Below are 18,694 nucleotides of genomic sequence, written 5' to 3'. Positions count from 1 at the left end.
TTTCTAGTCTGTATTAATGCATAGATGGCATATGGCAAAAAATATATTTAAAAGCCTTATTTAATACAATGTACAGTATCGTTTTCAGGAGAAAAAAATGAATAAGTATTTGTCAGCACTTCTCAATAATATTGTGCACAAGTGTAGGTGTGGGCTAGCAATACATTTCTAGTGTACACTTAATGTTTTAGCAAAAATACTTATATTCCGTGACAATAGACTCAGCAGTGCTCTCCTACAGCGAGATCGTGGAGCAGCTGCCTGACGTCTCATTTCTGAAGACATTACAAACATGTTGCAAATGCTGGAAAACTCATGGAAGGTAAAGTTAGCATTACTGATGTTAATGCACCAGTCTCTCATAGCTTATGTTGTTGAGCTAGTTATAACGTCACATGGTTCATCTCCGGCCCATGTACACTTCAGTACAGTAGGTGGCGGATATAGACCACAAACCTATTTTGCTCCCCACCAATAAAAAGGAGAAGAAGATCATCAATATGGTGGACAACGTCCGATCGCATTCATACTACACCCATTCAGGGAAAACCGTACTTACCCATTTAGCCCCGTTGAGCACCTACCTACTGAAATTGAGTACCTACTCATTGAGTGTACCATTTCAGACTAAGCAAAGCTCATGGCTCTGAAAAGTGAGGTGTGCTCTGATTGGCCTGTTCACCAGTGTGTAGTGATTGGTGGAATACTGCAAGCGTGTGAGGGAAATGTAACGCCTCTGACCATATTTGGAACATCAGGTTCCTCTTCAATTGTACTGACAGGTACACACACCTCACTTGTGTCTACATTTGGGCGGTCTTAGTCAAATCAGACCACCAACTGATGTAGATTTGATTACACCTGGTGTTTCAGGCAGGTCTAGGTGAGCATTCGCTTCTACATAGAATGCATCTTTTGCTCCCACACTTTCATTTTTCCAAAATGACATGTCTAATACATGCATGGGCAACTTATAACACACCAAAGACACAGAAAAACACGTGTTCACATCAAATGACCCCTTTAAGATCAAATGTTTTGCGAATACAGGCCCTTGGCCCTTATGTTTAAAGCATCTGATATAATGATAAGAATGTTGTAATTTTGCTGTAATTCCTAGTCCTAAGAATAATTGTGATTGATAAAGGTTCATAAGTGTTAAGACTAGGTCTTAGACCATAAATGATTAAGGAGACCTGAGGAGTTCTAGTTAAGGGTAACAAGATGGCAGTACAGAGGCAGATAGCATGGACTTTACAACAAAGAAATTAAGTGTTGGAATGACATGTTGACAGGGAGTTCATGACATTAAATAGAAATATAAAAAAAGTTAAACCCATTGTTTAAGGATTTGCTGCTTTGGTCTTTTCTTTAAATAGCCTCAGCTGTGAGTGTGTGATTCAGCAGCTTAATTATTTACCATATTATTCACCATCGATTTTATTACCATGATATTGAACAGCTCAATAATGAATGTTGACAGAAAGTTTTCAACACTGATTTTAATGAATTTGCCAAAAAACTACATTTTTGTTCATTTTACCCATTAAGTTATGGACTGCATTATACACAGCTGTTTATAAAATTCATATATATCAATGTAATGTCTTAGATTTACATGTATGCATTTGGCAGACACTTTTATCCAAAGCGACTTTCATTGCATTATCCTATACATTTATACATAGGTATGTGCAATCCCCTGAGATCAAACACACAACCTCAAGTTGTTAACACAATGCTCTTACGACTGAGATACAGGAAAGTATTCATTCAGTTGTGAATAAATGGTTCCATGCTGCTATGACTTCACCCTTGCAGTCTCCCTATTGGCTGATTCAGAGGTCAAGGGTGGCCATTTTGTGTCTTATCATTGTAGTCCTTAGTTTAAAACACTTAAGAAGATTCAGTCTTAAACTTTACAAAAAGTTCAGTTGCTTTTAGTTTCTTTATAAAAGTCTCATACTCTTAGAAAAGTCCTGCTTCTTACTATTTATATATTAAATATATATTGTATTTCTGAATTTAAAAAAAAAATGTTTCCTGTGTTAGGAAGATGCGTCCAATCAGAGTTCAGGTCGATGACGCTGCAGGAAGTAAACGCGCACTATTTCCGTCAGGAAGAAATGGCGGGTGATGGAGACAGAATGGAGGATCTGGAGGATGGAGAGCTCGAGTCTGATAACGAGTCTGTGGAGAAGCTCGTGCAGGTGAAATGTCTGATACCTTTTTAGTCAGAGCTCTTCAGTTACGTGTGTGCGATATCTTTTAATCAGAGTCCAAACCTGACTGACTGACGTATCGTTGATGCCTTTACAGGACTCACTAAATCCTTGGTGTTTCGTTTCTGACGTCATCTCGCGACCGTGTTTAAAACAATCATATGTAGTTTGGAATGTGTGGGTTAGGGAAACGGGTTTGTAAGACTCGAATAACCAAGGATTTAGTGAGAGCCGATGCTGCAGTGATTGTTGTGTTAATAACACACACATGCACATGCACGCGCACGCACGCTAAGGTGTGCATTAAATTGAGCTGTTATCACGGATGTCATCACAGATGTTATTACTCATTACAGGCAGAAACTTCAGCAAGACGAGCGTTACATTAGACCGCTGCTTTGATTCTAATAGAAGTGGCGCTAGTAGTGATGTTTGGGTGGATTTATTACCATAACCAGTTGTATAACCACTGTTTTACTACAATTACCAGGAATTAAAACTACTGCGTGTTAACTACAATCACGGCGGAAAATGGGGGTATGCGGGGAGACGGTAAACAAATATAAACATTAGTTTAGGTTATTATACATTTTGAAGCGTCAATTTATAGAATAAATAAGTCAAATAAATAATGGGTGATATCAGTGTTTGCTTTAGTCAGGCATGTGCCAGTAAAGGTCATGTATAGGGGTCGTGTGCACCGCTGCAGGCGCAGATGAGCTGAGTGTTCAGTCTCAAGTGCAACATTCTTTAACTCTGGACGCCAGTTCGAGTTGAGCCAGAATGTCTCCCCTCATTGAAACCGCTGCAGAATTATTTTATATTTACCCCCCCACACCTAATCCAAACACCTCATGTTAGTGGGGCACGGGGAGTCGTTTTTCGGCACTACAAATCGGGAAACAATTGACCAGCCGCAGGCAGAAACGGCTCACTAAACCCCTTACATGAGATAAAACACTGCACTCATCAAACAGAATTAGGACTGTCAAAATGATTAAATTGTATTATTTTAAATAACCGCAATTATTGTGAATCCTTAGAAAACAAGAGTGATCTGCAGTATGTGCTGCATTTTACATCCACCGTCCTTGATATGCACTCACTGTTACATTCAAATGACATTTCTCCATCATATCAGTGGTGTCAGCTTGTTGGTTTATTTAGTTTCAAGACTTTCTAGAGGTTCATGCATCTACACGGCAACACCATCATATTTTTTTTTCTCTCAAGGTAGGTGTGTCCAAAGTCAGTCCTGTAGGGCCTGTGTCCTGTGAAGTTTAGCTACAACCCTTATCAAACACATCTGAACAGCTAATCAAGGTCTCACAAAGTAGACTAGAAACTTCAAAACAGGTGTGTAGAGCCACGTTGGAGCTAAACTCTGCTGGACTGTGGCCCTCCAGGACCAACAATGGACACTCCTGTCTTAAGGTCGCTCTACAGGAAATAAAATTAGTTATTTACAAACGTTTCACATTTCAAAACTTTATATTTAATATAAACTAAAATTTCATAATCGTGAGTGACAGCCCTAATCAGAATCAGAAATCCTCGTATTCCACATTCGTGGAGGAATTTGCCACAATGTCACAAGCTACTGCAGAACAACAGAATGACAGTGACAGACAACACACAGATAAAAAGAATAGACAATAGGAGAAGTAAACCGAAAGATACATAAAATAATGAAGAATCACTTCTTTAGCAGCCGTCCAATCACAGTAAAGAAAGGGCTGGACAAATACCACACGGACAAACCGGAACGTCCCATCTGACTGTTGCTGATCACGGAATGTGTGATGACACATTAATACATGTTGAAGGTCTTGCTGAAAGTTCACACTTGCTCTCAGTTTTCCACACAAACTTTGTTTTTAGACACACAGAGAGAGTAAATGACATTGAATAGGATACATAATAAATAAATCAAGACGATGTTCTGTAAGTTGTGAAATGTAACTCATTTTGCTTTTGTAGGTGTCGTCATTGAAAAGCCAAGCTCCCGCAGTGAGCGCCGCATCAGTCTCGGGGTACCGTAACTCCATCAACACTGACTCCAGCGACATTGAATCCGACTCAGACGATGATGCTGTGATGTGGAGACAGAAACGCCGCAAGTCGTCCAATGTTCCGCCTCCTGTCGGCAGAGGCCAAACCGCAGCCGGGCCCTTCGCTCGCAAGGTGAACAACATCTGGGGCTCGGTCGTGCAGGAGCAGAGTCAGGAGGCCGTGGCAGCCGAGCTGGGCATCATGGTAATGGAGGGAGGCGTCAGCATGAGTAGTCGTCAGAGCGAGACCTACAACTACGTCCTGGCCCGCAAGATGATGGAGAAAGAGCGCGAGGAGGAGGAGGAGGATGTGAAGAGCGCGCTGGACGTGCATCTGGAGACCTACATGCAGCAGCGAGGAGAAGCCCAATCAAACCACAGCTGTCCCAAGAGAAAACGTTCGGCCAAGGAACGATTGGGGGTGCGGGCCGAAATGGACTTTAAGGGTCGATATGAGCTTACGCAAGACGATGCTGAAGGCAGAGTGGTGGATGAGATAGCACACAGGTGCTCACACACACATGTCATCTTACTTCTTTACATCAATTGAGTTCATGTAAGAACATGTAGTTCATCTGATGGGCGGGTCATGGATAAATTATTAGAGGCAGCTGGTGATTTGAAGCCCAGCAGTTGTTGTTATCAGCCAGCAAATACTGTGATGATGATGATGATGATGATGATGATGATGCTGATGATGATGGTGAAGAGATTTCATTCTGTGTGATGTGTGACTGTATGGGACGCGCGTGTTCTTCAGGATTCATCTTTTCATCCATGACTTGTTTCTGTGTGTTGAAGACTGATGGAGCCCAAGAAAGATTTAATTGAGCGAGTGGTGAGAGTGATAGGAGTAAAGAAAGCCATCGAGCTGCTGTCAGAGACAGCCACCATCGAGCAGAATGGAGGGCTCTACACTATGGTATGTGCTTCTCTAGACACACACACACACACACACACATACTCTTACTGTTAGGGCTCTTGTGCATGTTAAACGCAGACGTGTGTGTGTATACTGCAGGATGGCAGCAGGAGACGCACACCCGGTGGAGTTTATCTGAACTTACTGAAGAACACACCCAGCATCTTGGACAGCCATCTGAAGGTTTGTCATTCGTCTGCTCTGATGGGTTTACTTCACTTCATCATTTTGTTAAGAGTATAATTAAAGTGAACATAATAAAAGTGCAAGAAGATACAGTAAACTTCTAAACAGGATGTGTCAGTCTGTACTAGGGCTGGGCGATATATCGTGAGATTCTTATGCTCTGTTTCTCATTGACTTATGGTTAAATGCGCCACATCCGAAAGCCAGAGGCGCTCTTGTGCAGAAACTCCCAATACGGGAAACAGAAGAAGAACGATCAGTTCCAGGAAATGCCAGTGGTCATATTTTTTTTGCTGTTATTCAAACCTTTTCAGGATAATAAAGTATATTTATAGTGATGATGATAGACGAGTGTTGCTTGTACGTTATAAACTACTCAATCTGGTTGTGATTTTAGATGGAGCAGTACTTCCTACTGATCAAACAACTGTAATTCATGGAAGAGCTGTGCATAAATATCAAATCGATTTCAGAATTGATTTAGACATGTATGATTAGCGTGAATCGTGATATATATCGCCCAGCTCTAGTCTGTACTCATCCTCATGTCATTGAAACACCCAGTGGCCCAGCTTGAGTAGAGCCCTCCCTTTTGAAAATCACAGAAATCCATCAGGTGTGAGAATGAGTTATACCTTCAACAGAAACACATGAGAGTTTATGTGTGCTGTAAGGTACGAGAGGCTGTGATTAGTCAGGAATAAGTCACGGCTGAGTGGCGGAGTTAAACACCAGGTGAAGTGGAGCGATTTATTCATGATGCACCAGCTTCGAGCACCTTATTGCTTTTATAAACGCAATACAAATATTAAAGCTGGAAGATATGTATCAATGCAACTTTCACAAAGGAAAATCACTTAAATGAACCCAAAATAACACTTCTTTCATCATTTACTCAGCCTCTTGTCATTTCAAACCTGTATTATTTTCTTTCTTCTGCAGAACAAAAATATGAAACAATGTTGTTAACTGGACACCATTCACTTGAATTGGTTTAGGAGTGAGTGTGGTTTGGTTATAAACTTTCTTCAAAATATCTTCTTTTGCCGAAGAAAGATAGTCACACTGGTTTGAAATGACAACAGAGTTTCCACTTTTGAGTGAACTATCACGTGAAGGCCTTCAATCCGCTGGGGAAAGAAAGAAACGTGTGAAACGCAACAGAATGTTTGGTTTATGTTGCTAAGCGGGCGTATGCACAGAATCCTAAGGTGAAGTGGTCATAGCTGTGACGTATGGTGAATAAAGCAAACTATTGATTGACCCGTCAGAATCAAGGATATCAATTGAAATATCATTGGCCTTTGATAACGCACGCGGTGTTAGTGTTATGCTACGTCAGACTACACCTTGAGCATAGTAATGTATCCGGACGGTGCTGCCAAAATGCGATTCCTCCATCTTTTACATTTCAGTACCAAGAGGTTACATTCAATTGAATTGCTAGGTCAGAGCTCACCACACTTGAACTTTGCTACGCAGTGGCATGCGATATCTTTGCACGGGCTTGCGTGTTCTGGTCTGCGTATGAATGGAAGTCAACGGAGCAAAATGTCAAGTGTGACCACGGGTTTAGTGAAGCATACGTGATGAAGGTCATACATTCACAACAGCAGCGCTCATCGACCCTGAAAGTGACGGCCGAGGCATCTCTCACACACATTGAGATTGAAATGTATTATTCTATGTGGGGTTCATGTTTTTGTTTGCCTGTTCTCATCACACAGGAGATCTTCCATGAGGAGAACCAGAAGGAATACTGCAGCAAAAAAGCTGCCAAGAAGCGAAGAAGGAGAATCGTAGCAAAGAAGATGAAGCAGGCCATAGGCACTCTCAATCTCCAAGAACACAGCGACGAGTCACGAGAAACATTGGCTAGCGACACTGAAGAGGCCCTGGTGTCCCTGGAGGAGACCCCGTCATCAGAGTCTGCGCTGGGAACGGAAGACAACCCTGTCGTTTACAACTCCAATGATCTGGAGGTTTTCTAAAGGGCCTGATGTCTCGGTCAAGAAAATCGCTCTGAGAGGAATATGTTGTTATGTGAACGCTGATGTTTCATTCTTCACATCTAGTGTGCACTTTAAACTTCTCTAGTGAGTGTTCAAGTGACCATCAGACGTCAGTGTGATGCTTGTACAGATTTTCTACACAAGGTTTTGCCTGTTAAACGTGTGCTTGATCAAATGTAATAAATTCTTTTGTTTGATTGTTTTTCTATTTTTTACGCATGATATTGCAGACGCATATTATATATTTGCTCATACGTCCAATAAATATAACTTAATAAATCCTTCAACATGTGCTCAAGGTGATAATATGGAGTATGTGTGAAGGTCATGTTTGATTGCAGTAAGAGTCATTTTGAGTGATGCTTTTACCACACGAACACTGCGTTTTCAGACACTAAACATTTGAATCTATTCTGTCAATAATCGTCGTGTGAAAATCTACAGTCATTGTGTACTTTGATAAGTTCACCAAAACTACTCGCGAACATCACGGTAACTATCGTGAGATAACGGTTTATTTGCAGTCAAAGACTGGTTCATTTTCGTAGGGGTAGCAGGAATGTTAGTGTATGAACATTGATTGTATATTAACAGAAATAAAAGTAACGATGTGATGCGCGTGCTTTTTAAATGTTGTTGTTTGCGGTTTCGCGTGCGCTGAAATTCCAGCGCGTTATTTGTTTTACCGTTTGAATTTAGCCTCAACTGCTCGGGTGAACCCGTCCGATGACGTGGCGGCCGCTCATTCGGTATCTGCTGTCACGTGACAGTGTCTGTCGGCCATATTTCTTCAGTCATTGTCACACGCGACGCGGCTGCACTCGCAGCGAGACCCTCGAGAACGTTTCATCCGAGTGAGATTCGGGCTGCGCTGAATGAGCGTTTATAATCGATCGCGTCGAGCAGATTTCCAGTGACGACTGAAAGATGGCGAGCGCGACTCCGGTCTCTCAGCGGTCCCGCGGTGCGGGCGGTATGGCGTCTCCTCTGAGCCCGGCGCGGATCTCCAGGCTGCAAGAGAAGGAGGATCTGCAGCAGCTCAACGATCGCCTCGCCACTTACATCGACACCGTGCGCAGTCTCGAGTCCGATAACAGCGTGCTGCAGCTGCAGATCCGCGAGCACGAGCAGCTGCGGAGTCGCGAGATCTCCTCACTCAAAGCGCTCTATGAGACCGAGCTTGCGGACGCGCGCCGGTCGCTGGATAACACTGCGCGGGAGCGCGCGCGGCTGCAGATTGACCTCGGCAAGATTAGCAGCGAGCACGAGCAGCTGATGCACGAGTGAGTCTTTCACAGCTCTTGTGTGTGTGCGCGTGCGTGCGTGTGCGCTTGATTGACAGCGACAGGCAGTTGACATCTTTTAAAGCGGATGTGTGTTTGATTGACAGCGACAGTCATTAGTTTACACATCTGTCACGAGTTTGTGAGAGTTGTTCTTGTTCAGTAATGAACACATGCTACAAACACACACTTGTGCAGCGTTGGATGTGTGTGTGTGTGTTTGCGTGCGTGCGTGCGTGCGCGTGCGTGAGTGTGTAACGGATAGGGTTAGGGTATCGTTTCACTTTTATTGATTTCGGTTCTGATTCTTTTTGATGGCTAGTCTCAATTTCAATGTAGTAAACCAATTACACAAAGCCACACGATCTTTTATAATAATATATCTATTTTAACAGAATATGAACGTTTTTAAATGAATAAATCTGATTCTGTTCTAATTGAGCACAATTCACCTCACACATGAACAACAACACAAACACGTCATGGAGATGTGATGTGAGCTCAAGTATTGTGTTCTATACTCTGAATTTGTGCTCTGCATTAACGCATCACGTGCACACACTATTGATGGGAAATGAAGCACCGAGACTGTTTCGAGATGAGATTCAAAGCTTCTAGAGTGTCTAAAACAGCGCCATCTGTCGTTTAATGACACGTATAGCAATCGCTTATGGAAGAAGCTCTGTCAGAAGAAGACAGGGTCTCACCTCAGCCGTGGTACTGAAGGTGGAGGAGAGCGCTGATCATTCACTTCTCACACCGTCAATCTCTGCTGCGAATGAGGCTCCAACACTCAACGTTTGGTTTATAACAAAATATGATTGTGATGGTGATGTGATGACTGTGATGTGATGATGACGTGATGATGATGGTGATGTTATGTAGAGCTGCACGATTAATCGTTAAAAGATCCCGATTTCGATTCGAACATCAGACGATCTCATTAATGAAAATCAACGATTCTAGTGTGTCTATTAATTTACACATCGGACTTAAATCATAACGCTTCAATATTGGCTGTTGCTGGCGCAGAAGTTAAAATGATTATTATAAGGTATGTAACGACGTCACAAACAGTCTTTTCAAAACACACACTATCATTACTTCTGTGTTTTTACTTTTTCAAGCATGTAACATTCTAAATGTACTCAGTGCACCAGAAGTGCATAACAAAACATTCCACAATGGAATAACATAGTATTAACAGTAATACAACTTTAAATAAATGTCTTTAAAACAGACAACATAAAATAAATTCTGGTTAACTTACCTAAATTCCAAAAATAAACTTTAAAATTGTATTTCACTGCACACATTTCACTGCTCAAATACAACTCCGTCGTTCTGCTGGACCACAAATCTGTGGTCGTGGCTTAGTATTTTACTTGCTTAAGCTCGCATTCAACGCCTGCCTTGCATTTCTCATACATTTCAGGAATAACAACTCGTGTGAAATGAGTGCGCGAGGGCAGCTGGTATCTTTTGTCGAGTGTTTGTATTAATATTCGGAAACCGTCTTTACTGCCGATGTACGCAGGCATCATGTTTTTGCAAATGTGATAGGTGATCGCTTCGGTAATTTCTTTGTGTCGTTTTGATCCTTTCTCATAAGACGTTACGCCTGCAAATGCTTCAACGATGGATACTTGTTCAGCCTGGCTTTGATGTGTGCTTTTGTTAGGTTAGACGGACTTTGTTGACATGCATTGGTCATATAGTTTTTTATGCCGCTGTTTTAAGTGTTGGAACAGGTTTGTTGGATTGCCCCGTTTCGTTGCAATAATCATTTCACAGATCTTGCAGATTACCTTGCTCTCTAACATCTTCTCTCCTAAATCCAAAATACTCCCATACGACTGATGTGAATTTCTTTTTGGCAGCAAATCATTTTTATTCTGACCTGCATCCATATTTTATATCGATTCCTCCCGTTCGCCTATTCTGTTCTTGTCCCTCTCAGCTTTTTCGTATTTTGCGCAGTTCGCAGAGTGAGCTCTGATTGGTTAACATCTTAAACATGCGCACAACACCGTTTTAGTATTCGGAGTTATAAATTAATTGATAAAATCGCAGCTTTGTGCGATTTAGAAATCGCATGTGCTCAAATCGCAATTTTTTTGCGATTGCGATTAATTGCACAGCCCTATCTCACACCAAATAACAGACCAACATATAAAGTAAATACAGCCTGACAACAAAACTGTTCTTATGAGTGTCAGGATTGTTACATTGTTCTGATTTTGCTTCACATCTTAACTGGACATGTTAGTAACGAAACTAACGATTGTAGCGCAGACAAATCCAAGTGCGTGCTTATATCCGTCATTATGGTAAAACACGTCATCAGAGCGCATATAACTCTATTAAAGTGATAGAGAAGCTGCGCTATTAGAGCTCTTCATCAAGTTGCCCATCATTTCATGTTTTCAGGTTATTTTAAACTATTTACAGGTGAGAATAATGCGTTGTTATGTTTATCAGTAGTGTCTTTCTGTAAAGACCCCTTCAAGCGCTCTGTATATCAGGGAAATGTATAACATAAAAAAAGTGAATTTGTTTTACTGAGACATATTTCCTATACAAGTTACTTCCATGCATTTATACTTTTTAGGAAGTTAAGCTTTTGCATTTAAAGTAAAAAAAATGAAAAAAAAACTTTAGTTTACTTCTGGAATTTGTGGTTAAACATTCTTACCATAGTTACTGTAGGTTAACAATGAAATATGTAATCATTTTGAAGCAAAGTCCTACATATTACATACCTAAACTATTTTTTTGGTCAGAACCTCTAGTAAATGATCTATTTCTTTTAGTCATCATTCAGAATCGTAAAAGAATCGCAATCTCTATTTGAGACAGAATCCAGAATATCCAGAATCGTGCAGCTGTAATGTTCTGATGATGTTGTGTTTCAGTTTTCTGAAGAAGGAGTCAGATTTGTCCAGCTCTCAGGCTCGTGTGAAGGAAGTCGAAGGTCTGTTAAACACTAAAGAAGCGGCTTTGATCACCGCAGCGTCTGCAAGGAAAACTCTGGAGAAAACACTAGCTGATCTGCAACTTCATGTTCAAGAGGTACAAACACACACATTTACACACAACAAAAGCAGCACAACCCTCCTACACATACACATGTACGTTTTGTGTGGTTTATATACACACGTGTTTGTGTGTGTGTGTGTGTGTGTGTGTGTGTGTTGTAAGGGATGTACTCTCAGGTCAACAGAATGTTCAAATAATCAATTATGGGCCAATTTCATAAACCATAGACGACGTGTCATCACTTCTTAAGGTCGATACAAAGATAGATTAGAAAGAGTGATTAGTGCTAGTCAGTGAGAGCACTTCTTAAAACACACAGTATGATTATTGAACTGGTTCTATATTTCAGTATATTATAATAAATGTATTTCAGATGTGATGTGTCGCACTCACTTGTGTTGTGTTGTGTTGTGTTGTGTGTTCAGCTGGAGAAGAGTTTGAGTTCCAGTCAGAAGCAGCTGTCAGATGAAACGTTGCTGCGTGTGGATCTGGAGAATCGCTGCCAGAGTCTGTCTGAGGAGCTGGACTTCAGAAAGAACATGTTTGAAGAGGTCAGAAACACACACGCTAGAAGTGAAGTGATGATGAGCACAGGAACACTTGTCATGTTGTGTGTGTGTGTGTGTGTGTGTGCAGGAGCTGAAGGAGACTCGACACAGACATGAGAGTCGTCTGGTGGAGGTGGACTCAGGCCGTCAGATGGAGTTTGAGTTTAAACTGGCTCAGGCTCTCACTGACATGAGACAACAACAAGATCAGCAGGTCAAACTCTATAAAGACGAGATGGAACAGACGTACATGGCCAAGGTGACGCTCGCACCGCTGTGTGTGTGTGTGTGTGTGTGAAGAGAGCGCTGCGTTTCCTTCCTCTTTACTGGAACATCTCTGTGTGTGTTTCAGCTGGAGAATGTGCGTCTGTGTTCAGAGATGAACTCTTCTTCAGCCGGTGTAGCTCGTGAGGAGCTCCGGGAGTCCACGCTGAGGGTTGAGAATCTGTCGTCTCAGATGGCTAATCTTCTGAAAGAGGTACAGTCATCATTCACCCCGTCTCTACTGCACAACACACCCTCAAGAGAACTCTAGTGTGAGATTCCACCAGTCTTTGTGTGTTAGAGCAGAAGAAATGACTTTTTCTCGTCTTGTTTGTTCTGACACTCATTAAACCTGAGGTTGAATTCAGTTGAGACATCTGAGGGATTGAGTTGACAGAGGATTTAAAGATGTGATCTGTCTGTATTATTCTGCTCCTTCAAGGTGTCATAAGATTGCAACAGCCAGTGAAAATGTGTTTTGTGGAAGGAAGTGTGTGTTCGTGTGTGCGTGCATGTGAGTGTGTTAGGGTCAGAAATGCAATATTTGCCTCTTGAGGTGATTTTCTAGAACATTTTTAGTTTTTCATGAAGTCTTTCAACCAGATTTTTATTTACTGACATTAATAATGACGTGGTGTTTATTTCCAGGGCTTAAAGTCTTCCTGCCACGCGCCTGATTTCTGTTTTGAAGCGTTTGACTGCAGAAAAAAAGATTTACTTCAAAATAAATTCATATTTAAAAAGCTCATTGATATCAGTTCAGGTTAAAAAGTTTGCCTACCAATGGTATGAGAGGAACACATCACTCTCAACCAAACAAACATTACTAGCCAATAAGAATTGAAACAGGGCAGCTTTTAAGTCCATTATGACAAATATGACATGCACAAATTGGAGACTGTGACCGAAAGATCGATACTTTGTGTTGTTTCTGCAAATCATGTAATCACACTTCTGCGTGTCACACACACACGAGATATCAAGGATCGATTTCTAAGGCGTCTTAATCGTTTTTTTGAAACTTTTTCACTGCCTATTGCACATATCTCACAGAGCTGAGTCATAAACATGGTCGTTTCTGTCTGAAGTGAGTGTAAAAAGTTGAGACAGAAATGTGATGTCAATACATTAGTGACAGCAGCCTCATATTCCTGCTGTTCTGTGAGGTTGATATGAATCAAACAAATGAAAAGAGAAGCACTTACTGCTAACTCCATAACCTTTGTAGCTTTAATGGGAATTTATATTGTTTTCATTTCAAAGTTTGTAGTGTAAAATAAGGCTGTGCAATTAATCGCAATCGCACAAAGCTGTGATTTTATTAATTAATTTATAACTCCGAATACTAAAACGGTGTTGTGCGCATGTTTAAGATGTTAACCAATCAGAGCTCACTCTGCGAACTGCGCAAAATACGAAAAAGCTGAGAGGGACAAGAACAGAATAGGCGAACGGGAGGAATCGATATAAAATATGGATGCAGGTCAGAATAAAAATGATTTGCTGCCAAAAAGAAATTCACATCAGTCGTATGGGAGTATTTTGGATTTAGGAGAGAAGATGTGTCAGAGAGCAAGGTAATCTGCAAGATCTGTGAAATGAGTATTGCAACGAAACGGGGCAATCCAACAAACCTGTTCCAACACTTAAAACAGCGGCATAAAAAACTATATGACCAATGCATGTCAACAAAGTCCGTCTAACCTAACAAAAGCACACATCAAAGCCAGGCTGAACAAGTATCCATCGTTGAAGCATTTGCAGGCGTAACGTCTTATGAGAAAGGATCAAAACGACACAAAGAAATTACCGAAGCGATCACCTATCACATTTGCAAAAACATGATGCCTGCGTACATCGGCAGTAAAGACGGTTTCCGAATATTAATACAAACACTCGACAAAAGATACCAGCTGCCCTCGCGCACTCATTTCACACGAGTTGTTATTCCTGAAATGTATGAGAAATGCAAGGCAGGCGTTGAATGCGAGCTTAAGCAAGTAAAATACTAAGCCACGACCACAGATTTGTGGTCCAGCAGAACGACGGAGTTGTATTTGAGCAGTGAAATGTGTGCAGTGAAATACAATTTTAAAGTTTATTTTTGGAATTTAGGTAAGTTAACCAGAATTTATTTTATGTTGTCTGTTTTAAAGACATTTATTTAAAGTTGTATTACTGTTAATACTATGTTATTCCATTGTGGAATGTTTTGTTATGCACTTCTGGTGCACTGAGTACATTTAGAATGTTACATGCTTGAAAAAGTAAAAAAAATCCAAAATCGCAATTGCAATATTCCTTATAAAAATCGCATTGTGATTATTTCGTCCATATTGCACAGCCCTAGTGCAAAATAGGAGTAAAAAATGAGAAATAAATCTGCCTCCAGTAATCATTATTAAAAAAAACGAGCTCAAAAAAGGTGATCACTTTTGCTTTTTTGAGGGTTCCTTTATGCTTACCTGCTTTGACCAGCTGTGATCTCATTACTATGTGTTGTGGATGTGCCATATCTTCACTATTAATACCTATGAAACTTTTTACTAATTAGTTTCTAGGAAAATAATGTTCTTTTTTGTTTGACTGATAACCCTGTGTATGCGTCTACTCTTGCAATCCTGCAATCTCAGGATATTCTTTGCTTTAACCCCTGTATTTCCATACTTGTTGAATTGTGAGAGAGTCGCTGGATTAACTCTGTGGTTTTCATCAGAGCTTGTGTCATAAGACTCATATCTGATATGGTATGAAAGACCTGTTTTTCCTCTGAGGACCTCTCAACATGAATCTTCATTGGGTCATGATGACGTCATGTGATCACTTTAGTCTGTTCATTAAAGACAAAGGTTGCTGTTGTGGAAGTATTTCTGTTATGTCATAGAGGAAACAAATGTTAATAAAGTGTTTTTCCCCAACATCTGTACAACTGACCTCTCAGTTGAGGCATGTAGTCAACTCCTGAAGTCATCTGTTATTGATACCTTTGGGTTGCACTCTGTCTTTATAATCCTCAAGCAGCATTGTAACTTCATCTTTCTGAAACTTTGTTATATTCTTAACAATAGCACCACCTTCCATCTCATTTCTTCTGTCAGCAGTAGTTTCATACGCTCAACAAGTTCACACTTTCTGAAATATTTTCTCGAAATGTTGTTGTCGTTTTGTGCGTGTGTAGATAAAATAGCTGTTATCCTATTTGTTGTCCTGTGTTTTATTTCATTAAACCTTGCTACGCCAATGGAAAAAAACTTTTTCTAAAAGTAATAAGTGTGTGTGTGTGTGTGTGTGTGGTTGACCTGTGTAAGGTGTGTTAGTTCAGTGGTTTCAGTCATCACATCTCTTCTATGTGTGTGTGCTGTAAACACAGTTGAGCTAATCTGAAAGTGTGCGTGACGATGATGATGATGACGATGATGATGATGATGGCGATGTGTCGTGTTTCAGGCTCGTGGTTGGCAGGATCGCATCATAGAACTGGAAGAAGCTCTGAATCGTGAGAAAGATTTGAGTCGCAGGTTACTGTCAGAGAAAGAGCGAGAGATCGCAGACGTCAGAGCGAAGATGCAGAAGCAGCTGGACGAGTATGAACAGCTGCTGGATGTGAAGCTGGCTCTGGACATGGAGATCAACGCTTACCGTAAACTACTGGAGGGAGAGGAGGAGAGGTGACACATGCTTCACACACCAGCACACACTCACACAAACACACAAGATAACCGTCTGCTCTCTGCCCGTCTGTCAGGCTGAAACTGTCTCCCAGCCCCTCGTCTCGTGTGACAGTGTCTCGCGCCTCCTCCAGTCGCAGCGTCCGCACCACCCGAGGAAAGAGAAAGCGTGTGGACGTGGAGGAGTCTGAGGCCAGCAGCAGCGTCAGCATCGCTCATTCAGCATCTGCCAGCGGAAGCACCTGCATCGACGAGCTCGACGTGGACGGCAAATTCATCCGTTTACACAACACCTCTGATCAGGTGCGTTGTTAGCACACAACACACCAACCTTTCTCTGTCAGTGGTGTTGTTTCTATTGCATTAGTTGTCATTGTCAACCGCTGCCATCCGGCCGGCACTACAGAGCACTGACCACCAGACACAAGAAGGCCTTTTCCCGCAGACTAAACTCACTTACCACACACTGACTGTCACACTGCACATAGCATCTGAAAGTCTACATTGTAAGAAACAATATGTTGAACCTTTAAATAACACATCTGTACACATTTAAACAATATGTTGTCTTCTTTCACTTTTGTGTATATATATATATATATATAGTGCTTTATTGTTATTTTATCTTAATGTATGTTTGCACCTGCACTAAGCTCCTGTTGCCCAGTTCAATTCCTTGTGTGTGTGTGTGTGTGTGTAAACAGATTTGACAATAAAGCTCCTGATTGTGAACTGGTTTTATGTCACTGTCCCAGGATCAGCCCATGGCAGGATTTCAGCTCAGCAGACTCATCGCTGATGTCACCGCCACATACAAGTTCACTGCCAAATACATCCTGAAAGCAGGACAGAAAGTGACGGTGTGTTCTCCCGTCTCGATTCAACTCATATCTCTCGTGAAGATGACTAGGCTCAAGTCATACTTCTGAAGATTTGGGGCTCTGCTGTGTGATGAAATGTTGTGTTGATTTTCATCATCAGATCTGGGCGTCTGATTCGGGCGTGAGCTCCAATCCTCCAACTGATCTGATCTGGAAGAATCAGAAATCTTGGGGAACCGGAGAGAACATTAAAGTGCTTCTGATCAGCTCAGACGGAGAGGTGAGAGTCTTTCTTCAGTGCCGTGTGTGTGTCTGTGTGTGTCATTTGTCCAGGATCAGTTGTGATGTGTGATTGTTGTACAGGAGGTGGCAGTGAGGAGCACAGTGTTCAAAACTGCAGCCGAGCCAGAGGAAGAGGAAGATGAAGATGAAGAGGATGAAGTCATCGAGGAGCGTCTCTTTCACCACCAGGTTTGACAACAGAGATCAGTTTTTTGTGGTGTGGTGTTTTGTCGCTGAAGGTTCTGAAGTGTGTTGTGTTTTTACAGGGAAATCCACACACGGCTAAGAGAGGCTGTATGATCATGTGATGAACCTCCGCTCCACCCGACCTGACCTGAACCACGTGTTACTATTTACAGAGTGGGATCTTTTCTGTTTCTTATCTTTATTTGATTCTTGTGAAACCTTTTGTGTTTGAATTGTTGTGTATCGGTTTCAATTGAATTAAGCAAATGGTTCTTTAGTTTAAGCGTGAGAGTGCTTTTACCTCAGATTCTGTGACTAACCTCTTTTTTATCATGTTTATATTCATTTTATAAGCAGTGTTTTAGGTCTCTTTATAGACAAACAGGTTTTATAAGAAACTGTAGTTTTAAGTGAAAGCTTGTGACCGATGATCGATTGTAGGTGTTTGCATGGCCGGTGGGAAGAAGTATTCATTTTATTTAAAGTAATTCACTACACATTCACAGACGGACCTGAACGTCTCTTCAGTAGTGAAGGTCAGACGTGAAGCAGAGAGTGAACATTTCCAGCAGACACTTGAGTTTATTATTTTTACACACACACACACACACACACACACACACACACACACACACACACACACACACACACACACACAGACAGACATGTTTATGGTGTTATATTGGATGCAAACAGCAGGCAAGTGTCATTTCTCCAGAAGAGAAGCATTTTAATTTTTTTCTGATATTTTGTAGCTGAGAGGATCACATTGATCTCTGAAATCTGATGCATTGAAGCTCATAAATCTCCTCGAGTCAGTACTGTATTTTCAGTTTTTCTACATATTGCTGAAATTGTATTTGTTCGACATCTTCTGTTACTATCTCACAAACACTCTAGCCTTATGCTTTTTGACTTGATTTGAAGAGTTGTGGATTGTCACATGCATGCTTTATATATGAAGGAATCAAATAAAATGTTGATTGAATGTGTTTTTGGTTTGTTCGGTTCCTTTAATGCTTAAATACATTTTATAATGGGTCTGAAAACAGTGATGTCATTGTGACTGATTTACTGGAAGGTGTCAGCAGATCATTGAGAATTACTGCAACTACTGTTTTTAAAAGAGTACATTGAACAACACAGTGTACAGTAGTAGACAGGAGTCTGTGAACAGTGCAGAAACTATAGAAAGGCCATGCGTTTAAAT

The 18,694-nt window shown here is 41.2% G+C and overlaps 2 protein-coding genes across 2 annotated transcripts; both read left to right on the top strand.

Annotated features, from left to right (window-relative positions):
• The first annotated feature begins 2,058 nt into the window (after positions 1-2,058).
• Positions 2,059-7,590, top strand: phax (phosphorylated adaptor for RNA export). Its single transcript, XM_056736451.1, has 5 exons — positions 2,059-2,210; positions 4,203-4,780; positions 5,075-5,195; positions 5,295-5,378; positions 7,109-7,590. The coding sequence occupies exons 1-5, from the start codon at positions 2,082-2,084 to the stop codon at positions 7,370-7,372; spliced, it is 1,176 nt and encodes a 391-aa protein (XP_056592429.1). The 5' UTR covers positions 2,059-2,081; the 3' UTR covers positions 7,373-7,590.
• A 576-nt stretch (positions 7,591-8,166) lies between these two features.
• Positions 8,167-18,476, top strand: lmnb1 (lamin B1). The gene is made up of 11 exons (XM_056736450.1): positions 8,167-8,676; positions 11,592-11,748; positions 12,141-12,266; positions 12,352-12,522; positions 12,616-12,741; positions 15,975-16,195; positions 16,273-16,498; positions 16,951-17,055; positions 17,177-17,296; positions 17,380-17,487; positions 17,565-18,476. Exons 1-11 carry the CDS (start codon positions 8,321-8,323, stop codon positions 17,604-17,606), a joined length of 1,758 nt encoding a protein of 585 aa, XP_056592428.1. The 5' UTR covers positions 8,167-8,320; the 3' UTR covers positions 17,607-18,476.
• Positions 18,477-18,694: the final 218 nt, after the last annotated feature.

Source organism: Triplophysa dalaica, chromosome 22 (assembly GCF_015846415.1).
Source record: "Triplophysa dalaica isolate WHDGS20190420 chromosome 22, ASM1584641v1, whole genome shotgun sequence".
Classification (NCBI taxonomy): Eukaryota; Metazoa; Chordata; class Actinopteri; order Cypriniformes; family Nemacheilidae; genus Triplophysa; species Triplophysa dalaica.
The sequence above is the reverse complement of the archived record's forward strand: the minus strand, read 5'-3'. Positions and strand labels throughout refer to the sequence as shown.